Source organism: Anopheles stephensi, chromosome 3 (genome assembly GCF_013141755.1).
Source record: "Anopheles stephensi strain Indian chromosome 3, UCI_ANSTEP_V1.0, whole genome shotgun sequence".
Classification (NCBI taxonomy): Eukaryota; Metazoa; Arthropoda; class Insecta; order Diptera; family Culicidae; genus Anopheles; species Anopheles stephensi.
Window position 1 is genome coordinate 33,768,758 of NC_050203.1, and position 15,498 is coordinate 33,784,255.

A 15,498-nucleotide genomic window follows, 5' to 3' on the forward strand; every position below is an offset into this window, starting at 1 on the left:
ACTTATCAGGCGCTACAACCGCTTTGCGGTCTTGGCCCGCTGCAACAATCCTCGATACTGCTCACGGTTTAGTGCCGTCGTCCGCCAATCCGTTATTCCGGCCGTTCTAGCGGACGCATCAACGCCATCACTCCATCTCAATTTGGACTCTACCACGCCTCCTCTGTCCGTGTGGACGGCCTAAAAGGACTTTACAGGTTGGGTCGACCGGTGTTTTATCTCATGACGTGACCAGCCCACCGGAGCCTGGCGAGTCTAATGCGCTGCACGATGGTGAGATCATCGTACAGCTCGTAGCGCTCGTCATTATAGCGGCTCCTCCATTGTCCTTGTCGTGCGCTCACCTATCTGTTCATCACCCCTGCCTAAATCAGTTTTTGTTAGCAGGGCCGCTGGTGGTGCCACCGTCATTTTGGTTTTCACCTCATTAATTTTCAACCCAAGGTACTGTGCCCCACGCTCGAACCTTTGATAAGCTTCTGCTACATAGGAGAGCCTCAAACCAATGATGTCTATGTCGTCAGCGTATGCCAGGATCTGGATTGACTGATAGAAGATGGTCCCCGAAGTTTCCACCTCCGAGTCGCAGGTGGCTCTCTCTAGCGCCAGGTTGAAAAGGAGACAGACAAACCCATCTCCTTGGCGCAGGCCCTCGGTGGTAGCAAAGGGCCCTGAGAGTTTTCCATCCATCTTCACCTGGCCATGTGATGTTGGCCATTGTCATTCTTACAAGCCTGGTAAGAATTCATCTTTACAAGCCAAAAGAGAAAACCTGAAACTAAAAAAAATATTTAAAACCCCTTTAAAAGATATTGTTTGAAGTACAAAAGCAGATCTTAAATTTCTGCAAGCCAGTGACTGGATCATGCTATGGACTGAATTTAAGAAAACTCGAGTTTACTGCAATAAATAAAAAAGCATATCAATAAGCGATTTAATTTTTTCTGTTTAAACCATCAACATTCCACAGAAAACGTTTCCCTCGCCCGATCTTAACTCGCCACCGGTGATGAAATAAAAATCGACACCTTGCTTTTTATTCCGCATAAAGTTCACTGTCCGGTAACTGACCATCACACCACGAGGCTCAAATTACAAGCACGTTTAAGCCCGCAACATAACTCAACACACCGGACCGTGCTCTGACCAGCAATCATCATCCCCGATCGCCGTTATTTAACTAGCACCGATTGCAATTATAATATTTCTCACTTTGCACCCAAAATCGAAATTGATACAACGCCAGCACCCTGCTCACCCACTACCGGTTCGGCGCTGACGACCCACCCTACTGCACCAAAAATAATTGGCCATCGTTTATCATTCCCATAATGAACTGTTTGTAACGCGAATGTATAATTAAACCCCACGGTACGACACCGTGTGCCTCTGCGCTCTCATCCAACCCGGGCTGCACCCGATCCAGCGGATTGGTAAAGTGAGCTCGCACCGAGCACGCTGCTTCACACGAAATCCACTCTGCGGTAGCCATTTCGATAGCCAGTTTCCGACCTCCGCAACTTCTAATTGCACCTGGGCGCCAATCACGGTGCTGCTGGTGCTCGACTAATCCAATGGTCTGGTTGAGCGCAGTCTCGCGCTAGAGCTTGTGTGGATTCGTTGAGCCGTGGGTAGCGTCCAATGATAATTTTCCAACCCGGCAGGCTGCAAGTTAATTGCAGATTAAATGCAACCTGCCCGAACGTGCTCACGTGGTGAGTGGTTGCGTTTATACGCCGTCCGTGCGAGACTACGGGCGTTCGGTATGGTTGGATGTGAGTCAGGTAGGACTCAGGAATGGCAACGGTTTCCATCACCACTTTACCACTGACGCTAACCGTAAACACTCCGATGCATTATTTAGGAAATTGTGTTTCTCCATTGTCCAGAAACGGGGAGAAGATGCTGGTTGAGGAGAAAGTTCGGTGGAACTCCAGCGAATACATCAGCACGAAAATAATCACACACTTGCTTGCAACAAACGATCTACAACCAAGCGCGTTATTAACCCGTAACTCCATCGTACAAAACCTTAACCTCAACCCATTTGTTTGACGCGTTGGCAAAGAAACTCCCAATGTCTGCGTAATTACGTCTGGTGAGCGAACAAAGGAACCGAATTAATAATCAGCCCACAAGCGGTTTCGTGTGTGAGTCTTCATCAGGGGCGAGTGTCGTTGATACTGCGTACGTGATAGTAGATGATTTTATAGCAAGTTTATAGCACTCTAGGCTCACAATTTTTTTTATTCATAAAGAACGGCCTGGCCGTATTGCTACCTCACGAATTTTAAATTTGATAAAATAAAATATTAAACCACCGGTTCAATCCATTCCATCCAAACATCAGGTGACGCTCGACAGTTTCACCCTCGGACGGTTCGTGTCGTACACGGAAAATGGCTGCCCGGACGGTTATCTGCAGGTGTCGGAAGCGAAACGTGCCAATGTCGGTGGCATGTGGTGCGGTACGACCTGGGGCCCGGCCATCTTCTACAGCGAAACCGATTCCCTCGTCATGACGATTAAACTGTTCAAGTAAGTGTAACGGTTCGATTGAACGCTGTCGAGAGCAAGCGGTTGAAAGATGGACGTTTAAACGCTCCGCTTCACTACTTCAACTGACAGCTAGCTAGCGTGCAAAAGTTTCTGTACAAACTTCAGCTAACCCATCGAACGTTTTTCGAACTCGTTTTGCAGACTTTCGCGTGACCAAAGCGGCTACAACTTCGACTTCCGGATACAGTACAAAATGCTGTCCCGTGCCAGTGCGGTCGTGCGGTACGGTGGACAACGGCACGAGTACATCCCACCGTGGACGAATGTCACGTACATCCCGAACTACCCGCTGATCGAGGACTTTACCAACTCGACCGCACACTCGGAGCACCAGACGTACCAGGAGACGACCGGGTTAGGTGTCGGGTCCGGCCAACAGCGCAACCGGATGATATCGCTCGGTGCTAACGATCTACCCTTCCCGACGACCTACGACAATATGACGCGCGGCAACATCGGACTGCAACGGGGTGGGCCCTCCTCCTCGTTGGGCGGTGGTTCAATGTTTGGGCGCCTGAATGGGTCGGCCGACTCATGGATGCCGCTCGGGCCAGGTGTACCAACTCGCAAGCAGCTGAACTACACCGAACCGCAGTACTACTTAGGTACAAATGGTTTGACGTGACGTCTGGGTGGCGTTCTAATCGTCCCACGGGAATTATGGCTGACGTTTTTTTGATATTTATTGCTCTTTTCACTCTTTTTCCACAGGCGACCTAATGCAGGGAACGTTTTGCTCGCGAATATTCACCAACTGCGACAAGAAGGTGTGTCGATTGCAGTCGCCCAACTTTCCCGGCATTTACCCACGGAATCTGACGTGCTACTTCGCCGTTAGGCAGGTGAGTAATTGGGTTGGGGACGGTATAATAAATTATTATTATTATAAAAATTCCTTTAAAATTCGATACACGAGAGGGGTTTGGGGTTGAAAAAATAAATTGCTCTTCCAAAGTTTTAATTACCATACAAGATTGCACGTCATAAATTTTCAATGTTCACCGTTAACAACAAACTTCTAATTGGATTAAACTATCTCGATAAAGTATCTCAAATCAGAGTATTATGACGAGTTAATTACTTCGCAATATGTTTGATAAAATATGAAATATAAGCAAAGTCGGTATAGCACTAATTAAACTGACCATTCGTAATTGCTAATTTTTAACTATCATAACGCACAATAGTGGACTTAAATCCTAGAACTAGAAAATTGTTGAATTACAACGGACCATTACTAGGAACCAAAGTATGTTAAGGAAATTGTATCAAACATAATTGTTTCTGAAATACTTGAATGTTTGGATAATCCGTTGCATTCTCTTTTTCCACAAAATGTCTTCTTAAATAACACTCATGCAGGCGAAACTTACAAAAGAAATTGTGGTAATTTTAAAAATGCCTCAGTTACGGATGGAGGCGCCCAGTACTTTTGAAATTTGAAATATATAAAAAGGCTGTTAGAATATTGCTGTATAACTGTGTAAAATGGATATCAGTGTGATATAGACAAACTATAATTATAATTTCGGAAGGAAATAAACATTTTGTTTACTTTTCTGGACACATCGCTTAACATGGGTTTCCCATGACAAAGATGTTGGATAAATAACCGAAACAAAGAATTTTCGAGCATTTGCTCAAATAAATTCTTAAACTTTTGGCACTTGCTAGTTTTGGCTGTTTGTTTTGAATTAAGAACTAGTAGCATTTAAGTGGCAATATGTCGAAACTCATACAACAATAATGGCTAAGGTCGTCATAGATATCATCACAGAGATTTTCGACAGAAACTTACACTGCTTGCACCTTTTCTGGACCCTATTAATGGTCAGGAAGAATTCATTGACTGATAGAAGTCAAATCTGTCGCCGTTCTAAAATCACATTTTTTGTATCCTTCATTTAAAATGGAGGCGCCCAGTACTTTTTGAAAATTATCAATTATTCTGGGCTTATTTGTTTTTTTTTTAATAAATCTTAATTGAGCAAATTAACACAACCATTTTGCTACATGAATCGTTTTATTGTACATAAAAGATTATAAAGGAGTTTGGTTATTCAATATGGGAGAACTTCAATATGGGGTTATTCAATATGGGGTTATTCAACTGGTAGATGCGAAAGCGGAGCCGGTCTTTACATGGCAAAACCGGGGTTCAAATCCCATCCGTGCCGTTTCCAGATTGTGATTGGTTGATTTAGTACTTTTGAAATTGAACATTTAATTTAATTTAATGTTGTATAAGTACATTTGAAGAAATCCATTCCAAATTGCTTTCAGCCGAAATTCCTAAAGCATTATCTAGCAATCGAACTTACTGAACGAAATGAGCACATTTCTCCTTGCCTAATTTTTCAACAATAATAATTAACGAGAACATGGTAAACAAATCCCTCGAAGCGTCACACTCTTTGTTTTAGAATCAATTCCTAAACCGCCCTGCTGGTGAAATTTTGATTATTCAATTATCTGATTCGGTTGACAGCGTACAGATAAAGAAACTGAGCGCGTGGCGCGGCAAAGTTTTCCAAACCCTATCCTTTGAAGTTCACCGTGAATGCACGAGCTGAATGTACCGAGACAACCTTCACGAAATCCCCCAATCCTTTCATCTTACGCCTGATCTGGATGCGCTGGTAAATGATGAATACTTTTATCAAATTGTTTGTCATCATTGGGCAGCCGGCACAGATTAGCCTTCATCCTATATCATCTTCTCCACGACATTATACACGGATAAATGTTGTTGTTTTTTTTTTTTGCGCGTTACATACAATCCGGTGGCCGGTCGACTCGTTCGCTGCAAAAGTACACCAAGCAAGACGAACTCATCGTGCGACTAATTGGGATTAAATCGTTTCGCCTGTTGAGGCAATTTACGAAAACCATTCACCACATTGCTCCACTTACCGTTTTTATTATGAAAGGGAGGGGAGAGAGGAGGAAGTGGAAACGTGGAGGGGGGGTTTAAGCTTCTACTAGAAACTCACCAGCCAACCCACTCCACATCCACCTAATGGTTTCATCGTCTTGATCCCGAGCGCCAAGGAAGATAGTGCTTTCTCATCTAGTTTCCTTACGATGCCGACGGACAGTACTACCGGAACTGTCGCTCTACCTTCCATTCGGGCAGGTATCTGTCAGGTCTGTCGCAAGAAAATGTCCACTCCACTTGCCCACCTTCCATAACCGCGCCTGATTAGGGTTCAATATTTTACTTAGCAATTAAAGCACCATTAAAAGTCACTCTCCTTTCACCCGGAGGGACCCTTGACACCAGCGGTGAGCAGGATGGCCGCACACTTTCACCCCTCCCCCCCCCCCCCCCCAAATCCATCGTGCCGTTCTTAGAGGTGATGAAGAGCACCGTGTTCTGGCACAAGAGTCTGGTCAGATGTGTACCGTCGACGTCGACAAGGGTAGTCCACCACCGGGGTGGTAGTAGCCAACCGAGAAGCCAATGGTACCGTGGAACTTTTAATGAATTTTATAAACGCTGATGAATTTTGCAGAACGTATTGCAGATGAAATTTAATTAAACTAGCGGCAAACAAACACCCGGGCCCCGGATCGTTCGCAACCGTCGCTCGCTTTGCACCAAGCCGGCCAAGTGCCCGGAGTACCCGCTGTCCAGAGTAACTGAGCGTGGCATCAATGGCTGCTACTAAGGGAGTAAGTGAGAAAGCGAGAGAGAAAGAGAGTGACAGAGAGGAAACCTCAACCCTCTTAATCATCAGATTTGTCAGACAGGCAGAGACGGATAAATATAAATTTCACCATTATTAGTACGCGCCCACCCCTTTGCAAGGGCAGCTTGTTCTTGTTTTTTTTTACGGTGCTGGACGGAGACATGATGTCCCTTTTTGAGCGAGAACGTCACAAGCGTTCCTCATAACGGTAGCCGGATTATGGATCAGCGTCAGTAAAAGGAGGCCCAATCCGTCTGATGATCCGATGGCGATGATTATGACTACGATACGCTTGTTGGATTGTTGGGAAGAAAAGGCTTTCCGGCAGTGGACGGGCGGTGAATTTCTACAACCAGAGAGATATTTGATTTGAAGCTTTCACTCCTTACGCCCTACCAAGCCCTCTTAACGACAATCACAACAGCAACAACGGACAGTGACAATTTGATGGCCCCTAATAAAATGATTATGCCGTGTAGGCTTTCACCAAAAGGAACACCGTCATACGCGTTAAAACTAATCCCATTTTGGGGTGGAAAATATCCCATAATCCTTACACTACCTGGCCATTTCACTGGCTGAGTGAGTGGGTGAGATGGAGAGAGAGAGCTTTCTCTAACGACTTTCTTTTACGGCGCGATGACATGGCTTCAATTAAATGTGCATGGCAATTTCCGTGGCGGCGCACCCGAATTAATGGATGGTCACTTTTAAAGGCTCATTACTGGGTTTACGAGAGCTTTTTAATTGCGTTTATTTCACAGTTCACACCGTCCGTCCTATTGTTTTACAGTAAGTTTAAGATGGAAGTAAAGGGAAAACACACATACGCACATGTAAAATTATATTTGATATGTTACTGTCAGTTTTTTTTTCTAGGTTAAGATGGATCTAATAGAGTAAAAGAGTGACTGTAGAGAATTTACTGGATGTGATATCGTGATTGTATTGCGATAGATGAAACACGTCTGGTTTCTTTGCGAGTGTGGATTCAATTGTCCTTTATTCTTATGCATTAATTAGAGTTCATTTACAAATTCATCATGATTCATTTCTACCCTATAAACATTTTCGTAATTCGAACATTCCGGCCACCAAGAATGAAATTCTTTAGAGTAATTAATAAACAAACGTGTTCGAATTATTATTCAGGTGAGGTAGTAGGTAATAATGCTAGTCGTGCTGTCGGTCGCACGATGTACTTGTCAGGTGCCGTTCGTAAAGTGACGACACGGATGACGTCGTCCTTGCCGGGATGGAGTTTAACAATGCGCCCCTTTGGCCACTCGGTGGGATGAGCATTATCTTCTCGTATAAGGACTAACTGATTTTCTTTAAGCTCAACTACTGACCTGCTACCGAACGACGATCGTGCTTGTAATTGTTGTGTATATTCCCTTTGCCATCGTTGCCAAATAGATCGTACATAGCGTTGCACTAACTGATACTCATTTAAACGATTAGACGCAATGTTAGTGTAATCAATATCGGGAACAGATTGCATGTTACCTCCGATGAGGAAATGGCCTGGTGTGAGCACTTCAAGATCACACGGATCTTCTGACATTGGAACTAAGGGTCGCGAGTTTAAACAGGATTCGATCTGTGTTAACAATGTAAGCATATTTTCGTAGGTTATACTTGTTGTCCCTATGGTTCGCAGTAAATGATGTTTTGCTGACTTGACCGCTGCTTCCCAGAGCCCGCCGAAGTGGGGAGCTCGCGGTGGTATGAAACGCCATATCATGCCGTTCTCCGCACACCAATTGAAGATGGATTTACGATCTTCCACATTCTGCTTCAGCATTTTGTAGATACGATGTAGTTCATTTGCTGCTCCTTTAAACGTTGTAGCGTTATCTGAGTGCAGCTCCTTCACCATTCCTCTGCGTGCTACGAAACGACGAAGTGCTGATAGAAATGCGGTTGTTGTCAAATCGCTCACCAATTCAATATGTACAGCTCTGGTTGAGAAACAGACGAAAATTGCAATATACGCCTTGCTTGGACCGCGATTCCGAACATTTGATTTGATGAATAATGGCCCACAGTAGTCAACGCCGCAAACGGAGAATGCTCTGGTTGGGGTCACTCTTGACTCCGGTAGATCTGCAACACTTTGTTGGATTAATGTTGGTTTGGCCTTGAAGCATTGAAGACAGCGATGGTAGATTGATTTCACTAGACTTCTTCCTCCTATCACCCAAAATCGTTGTCGGAGCGTTGCTAGCAAAAGTTGCGGTCCGGCATGTAATAACCGGAGGTGATATGCTGTTGCTAAGAGAACTGCCATAGGATGGGCGGCAGTTAGCACGATGGGATGTTTAACCGAATGCGATGCTGTCATGTTGCCTAGCCGGCCACCAACCCGAAGCACTCCTGTTTCGTCCAAATATGGTCTCAGCCACTTCAGTCTTGATGCTCGGGATACCTGTCTTCCTGTTGTTAAGGCGTGGATTTCGTCGTCGAACGTATCTTGTTGGGCGAGTTTACATAGGGCGATTTCGGCTTGATGAAGATCTTCAGTTGTGATGGTTGCTTGGACGATATCTGTATCAGCTACATCTCGTTTGTTTTCGGCACGACACCCCTTTGGATGTTGTGAAGAATATGCCTTGGTTCTCAGGCACCGCACGTATTTGAATATGTATGCTACCACACGGCGAAGTTTGTGGTAACTTGAATACCTAGCGAAGAGTGTGTTGGAGAAGGCTCGTGCGATAGAGGTGCAAGTGATGGGTTGAGCAGCCTTCCGCTCTTCATCTGCCAATTCACCTTCATCGTTAGACGGAATAAACGTTGGCCAATTGCTTTCATTTTGTGCCAACCAATGTGGCCCGTTCCACCACCGGTGTCGATTGATCAGATCCTCAGCTTTTACACCACGTGAGATATCGTCTGCAGGATTGTCCCTTCCAGGGACGTGCTTCCAGCTCATACCGTCGGTGTCCCGTTGAATCTGTGCAACACGATTAGCCACGAACGGTTTCCAGCGACTCGGCAGTGATTGCAACCAGTATAGTACCGTGGTGGAATCAGTCCAGAAATACACCTTGATGTTGAATCTCGTTGCGTTGATGATCTTCTTGTAGAGTTGTGTGGCTAACCTTGCGGCACAAAGTTCCAATCTTGCTATTGAATGCGTATTTGTCAACGATACGACTTTAGATTTTGCCGTTATTAGTTGTACTGAAACATACTCCTTCGTTTCTGCACGAATGTACCCGCATGTTCCATAAGCTGACTGTGATGCGTCTGCAAACATGTGTAGTTGAACGCTACGTGCTTGCACCAGTGAGACGAATCGAGGTACTCGGACCTCTCGCAATCGGAATATTCCTTGATGGTATTGATTCCACTCCTCCTGAAGCTGTGGTGGCAGCGTGCTATCCCAATCTAACGCCGTTCCGTTCCTCTTCAGAGTCCATAGACGTTGCATAAACATTTTTGAAATGATTATGGTGGGCCCCAGTAGCCCGAGTGGATCGAAGATCTTCGCGATGAATGATAATGCTTGGCGCTTGGTTAACGACATTGGTGGAGGTGGTAAATCTACTTGAAACCGAAATGCGTCGTTTCTTGGTTCCCAAACCAAGCCTAATGTTGAGACGGAGTGATCTTCTAGCTCGTGAACGGATTGTATTGCTATATTTTCTGCAGGAATGCCTTCTAATGCCTCTGGACAGTTTGATACCCATTTTCTAAGCACCATTCCTGCTGAATTCAGCATTGCAGTTATTTGAGTTACTTTTTTTACCACATCTGCGATATTGCTTGCTCCAGATAGAAGATCATCGACATAGAAATCGTGCAGAACAGGATCGACCGCATCAGGAAAGCTCTGCTGATGATCACGTGCAATTTGTTGAAGTGTTCTGGTGGCTAAAAAGGGTGCTGATGCTGTACCATACGTTACTGTAGCCAGTTCATAAGTGGAGATTGGGTCTGTGGTGGATTTTCTGTATCGTATGCGTAGCAAACTTCGATCTTCGGGGTGATGTAGTATTTGGCGATACATTTTTTCGATATCAGCGGCTATAGCTATGGCATGAGTACGGAATCTCAGGATGATGGAAAACAGATCTTCTTGGACAATCGGGCCTACTAGTAATGTGTCATTGAGGGAGTAGCCGGACGAGGTCTTGCATGATGCATCAAACACTACCCTAACCTTGGTAGTGGTACTGGAATCTTTGACGACAGCGTGGTGCGGTATGTAACAATGTTCGATTGTATCATCTACAGGCTCGGCAAGCTTCTTCATGTGACCGAGGTTTTCGTATGCTTCCATGAATGCACTGTAAGCTTTCGCCATTTCAGGATTGGATCTCAATCGACGTTCTACGCTCAGCAAGCGCCGATCCGCAATTTCTCGTGAAGCACCCAGGGTTGCACCGTTAGTAAAATTTCGGGGGAGTCTGACCACGTACCTGCCCGAAGGTTCTCGATTTACTGTTGATGTGTAGTATTCCTCACAGTAATTTTCCTGTACTGAGAATGCTGGTCCGTCATCAACAGTTTCTAGCTCCCAAAAACGTTGTATCATGGCTTCGAGTGGTTCTGATACGATGGCGGCACTCAATAACGCAGTCTTATTGGATGGTGTTTTCTTGTGCGTTGCATTTCCGGCAACCACCCAGCCAAACGGTGTTTCCATAAGCCATGGTTTGCCTGGACCAAGTGCTCGTTTGCGGCCTGTATGCAGTTCCCAGAAGGCCTCCCCACCAATTACCACATCGATCTGGCTTGGAGTGTGGTAATTTGGATCAGCCAGTGTAACGTCAGGAATCTGCCATGAAGAAACATCAATTGGAGCCGAAGGAATGTCTGATGTGGGTGCCCTTAAAATAAAGAATTCCATTTTAGTGCTGAATTCTTGATTTTGAGATTCAATAGTAGCCACGATAGAGTTTTTAACTTGCTGTACTGCTTGCCCAATGCCAGTGATGACGATGTTGACCCTTTTCTGCGGCGTTTGCAGACGTTTAGCCAATGACTCCGTGATGAAGTTTGAAGTAGATCCGGAGTCTAGCAGCGCTCGTGCTTTTATTTGCTGGCCATGGTCGTCTACAATGGTGATTATGGCGGTTTCTAGTAATACCATGTCGCCTTCCTGGACCTCATCTGATTGTGCTGACATGCTGATTTTTGCCGGAAAATTCGGTTGACCGAAAGGTGTGGTTGTTGGTGCTGGTGATGTAATATGCAGCAGTGTATGGTGACGCGCGTTGCAAAACCGACACGAATATTTTGAATTGCACTCAGGAACCTGATGATCCATTGACAGGCAGTTGAAACACAACCGCAGCTTTGCCACGATGTCCCGACGATCCTTCACCGACTTTCTATCGAATGCTGGGCACGTGCGCAGTGGGTGTCGGTCCGAGCAACCCAATGAACACGATGTTGGTTTCACTGCGACTGTCTTCTCACGCCCTGTGGTTACAGCATAGGATTGCGAACGACGATGTGATGGGGATGATGTAGTTCCTTTGACCACGGCACTCGACTTGTGTTTCACCCCGGCCACCGTGATCGCAACCAGCTCCTTGCTCCTTTCCAGGTTGAGTGTTGATCGTAGAATGCGAACTCTGTCCTGTAAAAAACTGATTAGTTCCGAATACTTATCTTGAGGCGACGTTGACGATTGTCGTTCCCAAGCCAATAGTGATTCGGAGTCCAGTTTTAAGAACAGGATGTTTATCAGCGGCACGTCCCAAGAATCCACGGGTTGATCCAGTTTCCGAAGTCCATTCACGTTTCTCGTGAATTCGTCCACGAGTGAGGCCAGGTCATCCACGTTGGTTCCGTCCACCGATGGAAGGAAATGTAGTCTCCGGTAGTACTCGCGACACAACATGCGTTTGTTGTCGTATCGTTTCAGTAGCATCTTCCACGTTACGGCATAGTTGTCAGCCGTCAACGATGTGTGCTCGAACGGCCGAGCAGCATCACCTTTCAAGGTACCGAGCAAGTACTGCAGCTTCATGATCGGTGGGATTTCGGGCGAAGAATCGATCATAGCAACAAATCGATCTCTGAAAGTCAACCACTTTGTATCATCACCGTCGAAAGTCGGTAGCTCGACTTTGGGAAGACGAATGTTCACTGTGCTTGAGCTGTTTAGAGCTGCGGTGCTCGAAAGCAGCAATGAATTGTTCACTGTATGGTTCTCCATTGGTTTATGTTTGAGGAAGAAACCACGCAACTTTCTATAACGTTCGTCCATATCACACCTATCGTTGATGCACGCTTCAATAGTATCTTCTTTGTCATCTAGTTCCTCTAGTTTCCCGATCGCGTTTATGAAACTATTATGATGTGAGTCCAACTGTTCTAGGCATGTGGACAACTCATCGACTTGATTTTCATCGTACCTCGACATAAAATCTTCTAATCGCGCAATATATGCTTCGGATTGCCTTTTCTTCAACAGCACATTTTTAATTTTTTTGTCCATAGTGAAATATGAAATATTTCGCACTCGATACGCACTGAAAGCTTTGTTGTATGCAAAATTGTACGCAAGTCCAAGTACGCGATTCACTTAGCACGGTTGCAGTAGTAACAACACCTTTACTTTACAAGATGGTGGTGAGATGACGCTATGAAATTGGCGCGCGATGGTGATGAGGTTGTCGACCGAAGCTTGGATAAAGCGACGCTTCCACTAACACAATTATCGAAATATAAAGCGGATGAGAAGGACGATTGTTCACGGAAGTCTGCGTTGACGGAACGCGGTTCACTTTCACACGCGAGCACGGATGACACAAAAACACACTAGTAATCGGCTGGCAGGAAGGTCCGTGATAATGATTGTTCACAATATTGTTCTCTCACTGAGCACAGCACTAACGATGTACGAAAGTTACACTCACACGCATATACATACATGCACACTCCGTGGGAATGTTTCGATCTCTTGATGCAGAGTGACCACACACGGATGTTGAAACGAACAGACGCGATGATTCGAAAGGAATTCACGATGGATGGGTATCGTGAATTTTACAGTAGAGTAGGATACTCAATGTTCGTGCCCTTGATAGCGGGGCGATGATTGTACTACACCGTAAGCCTAGTACAACCGGAACTGGCTTGCACAAAACTGGACGAGAATTGGTAACACGTAGTGCCCTAATTCACTATTGTACAAGGATACAAGTCACGACACACGATCCGGTTCGAAGGACCAAAATGTAGAGAATTTACTGGATGTGATATCGTGATTGTATTGCGATAGATGAAACACGTCTGGTTTCTTTGCGAGTGTGGATTCAATTGTCCTTTATTCTTATGCATTAATTAGAGTTCATTTACAAATTCATCATGATTCATTTCTACCCTATAAACATTTTCGTAATTCGAACAGTGACATTAAAGTTCATGATCATGATCGTGAAACAACGTGAAATATTATAGAGCGATTTGATTGCATTAAAACAATTTAAAATATTATTAGAAGATGCTTGCGTTAGTTTTGACGTACTTATTGAGAGCTCCATCCCATCATCATCTAAAAAAGGTTAATCATCATGGTTTTTGATAGTTGCACTATATGGACCATGTCTTTTATCTGCGAATCAATCATCGATTACATTTTTGCTTTTATCAGCCCGAGGCTAGTGAAAAGTGTCAATAAATTCTACTCTAAATTTTATAGAGTACTAAAAATTAAATAATATTAACTAAAGTAAAAACAATAAAGAACAAGTAATCAATAGTGACATCGGAAGAGGCACAAGACGTATTAAATGTTTATTCCATTAAAAGCCTGCCTTCGCTTGTCACCACCAAAAGTACCAGGCGCCTCCATCACATTGATCTTTTGGTAGAAGCGATCACTTGAATCATATAAGCCTTTAAGTGGCTTTTTTACGTTTTAAATGATTTGAAATTAAGTTTATAAACTTGTCCTAACGCTAATTCATGTTGGGGTGGTAAATTGTAGCAAGGCCCATATTGGAAGTATAATTGTCAATCGGTGGTGCTAATAATAGAGTGAAGAGTCTTTTAGCCACGGATTCACCTTTCAACTGCGCAAGATACACATCGGTAACACATTACTTTAAGCTTACCAGTGTTTTTCAAGTTTAAGATAAAAATCCTATCGTAAGTGATATAAATTCTCATGCAGTGCAAATTACGCGGCGATCAGAATAACATCGCTTTTGTTGCTACTTTACTAAATTTGACACTAAATCGAAGATCTGTTTTGGATCTGCTCAAGTGTTCAACTACGCAGCAGCTTTGAGTTCAGTTATTGTGCTTCTGTGGCAGGGCTTTCAAACCCATTTTAGATCACGGGCCGTATAGCATAATTGAACGCCGGTTTTCTGGTCATGAGACCTCAAAAACGTGCGTTCGGAGTGAGTAACTGATAAAATGCTACCTATCTATTCCTAAAACAAATATAACCATGGGTAGTACCAGTGTGAATGATTCCTTTGCCTTAATTAAAAATCAAAGATGTCCTTTATCATTCGCGGGCCGCATTGGAAGATCTTACTGGAAGATCTGCTCTAAAGACGTCTCGCAAAAGATTTTAACGCCACAAAATATTGTATGTTCATTAAAATGACACAATAATACAACGCTTGACGCATTCAACGCTTGACACTGCAACCAAGAAATGTGTCGGCCAGCCATTTCTTACTCACTCACTAGTCACTTGATTTTACCCATAGCTGGATAGTCAGTGCTGCGTACGAGGAGGCGGTCTGGATCCGGATTTGATCCCGTGTTATTGAATCGCCTATTATAGCTTAGTTATCTTGGTATACTCAATGCAGAATCTGGTTCTCCACGAGCAATCAGCTCCTATTTAAATACCTCTGTCTCATTAGAACATACGTAACAGTTGGAACTTAATATTTATTTGCTCCTCTCAAACCTGATGAGCTCGTAGATCTGTCCTTGAGAACTTGACGAGCTTAAAAATCGTTCTTATCATTACCTCTCACAATGCTACAAAAATTATGGTCATTGTTGAACAAGGTCCATTTCTGAGATGCCCTAATGACATTTAAACATCCAGTCTTTGTAGCATTTTGGGCGTTAAAAATAGTTTGAATGTCTCGTTGGAAACCGCTTTTAAGCTCATCTTACTAAACACACTTACTTGCTAAACTTATGGAGCATAACTTCCTCACATGCTCGGAAAAAGTGAATTCCAGCCACACCACGCATCGCTCACTGATCAACACCCTTGATTGGAATTAAGATACGAAGAACTAACGAATAT

At 44.2% G+C, this 15,498-nt stretch overlaps 1 protein-coding gene across 2 annotated transcripts in view; it reads left to right on the forward strand.

Annotated features, from left to right (window-relative positions):
* Positions 1–15,498, forward strand: part of LOC118509603 — a 173,117-nt gene that overhangs the window by 122,131 nt on the left and 35,488 nt on the right. For both annotated transcript variants that reach the window (XM_036050398.1, XM_036050399.1), the window contains exons 6-8: positions 2,351–2,538; positions 2,701–3,164; positions 3,271–3,401. In XM_036050398.1, the coding sequence (XP_035906291.1) occupies positions 2,351–2,538; positions 2,701–3,164; positions 3,271–3,401 (783 nt within the window). The remainder of the gene's footprint in view (positions 1–2,350; positions 2,539–2,700; positions 3,165–3,270; positions 3,402–15,498) is intronic.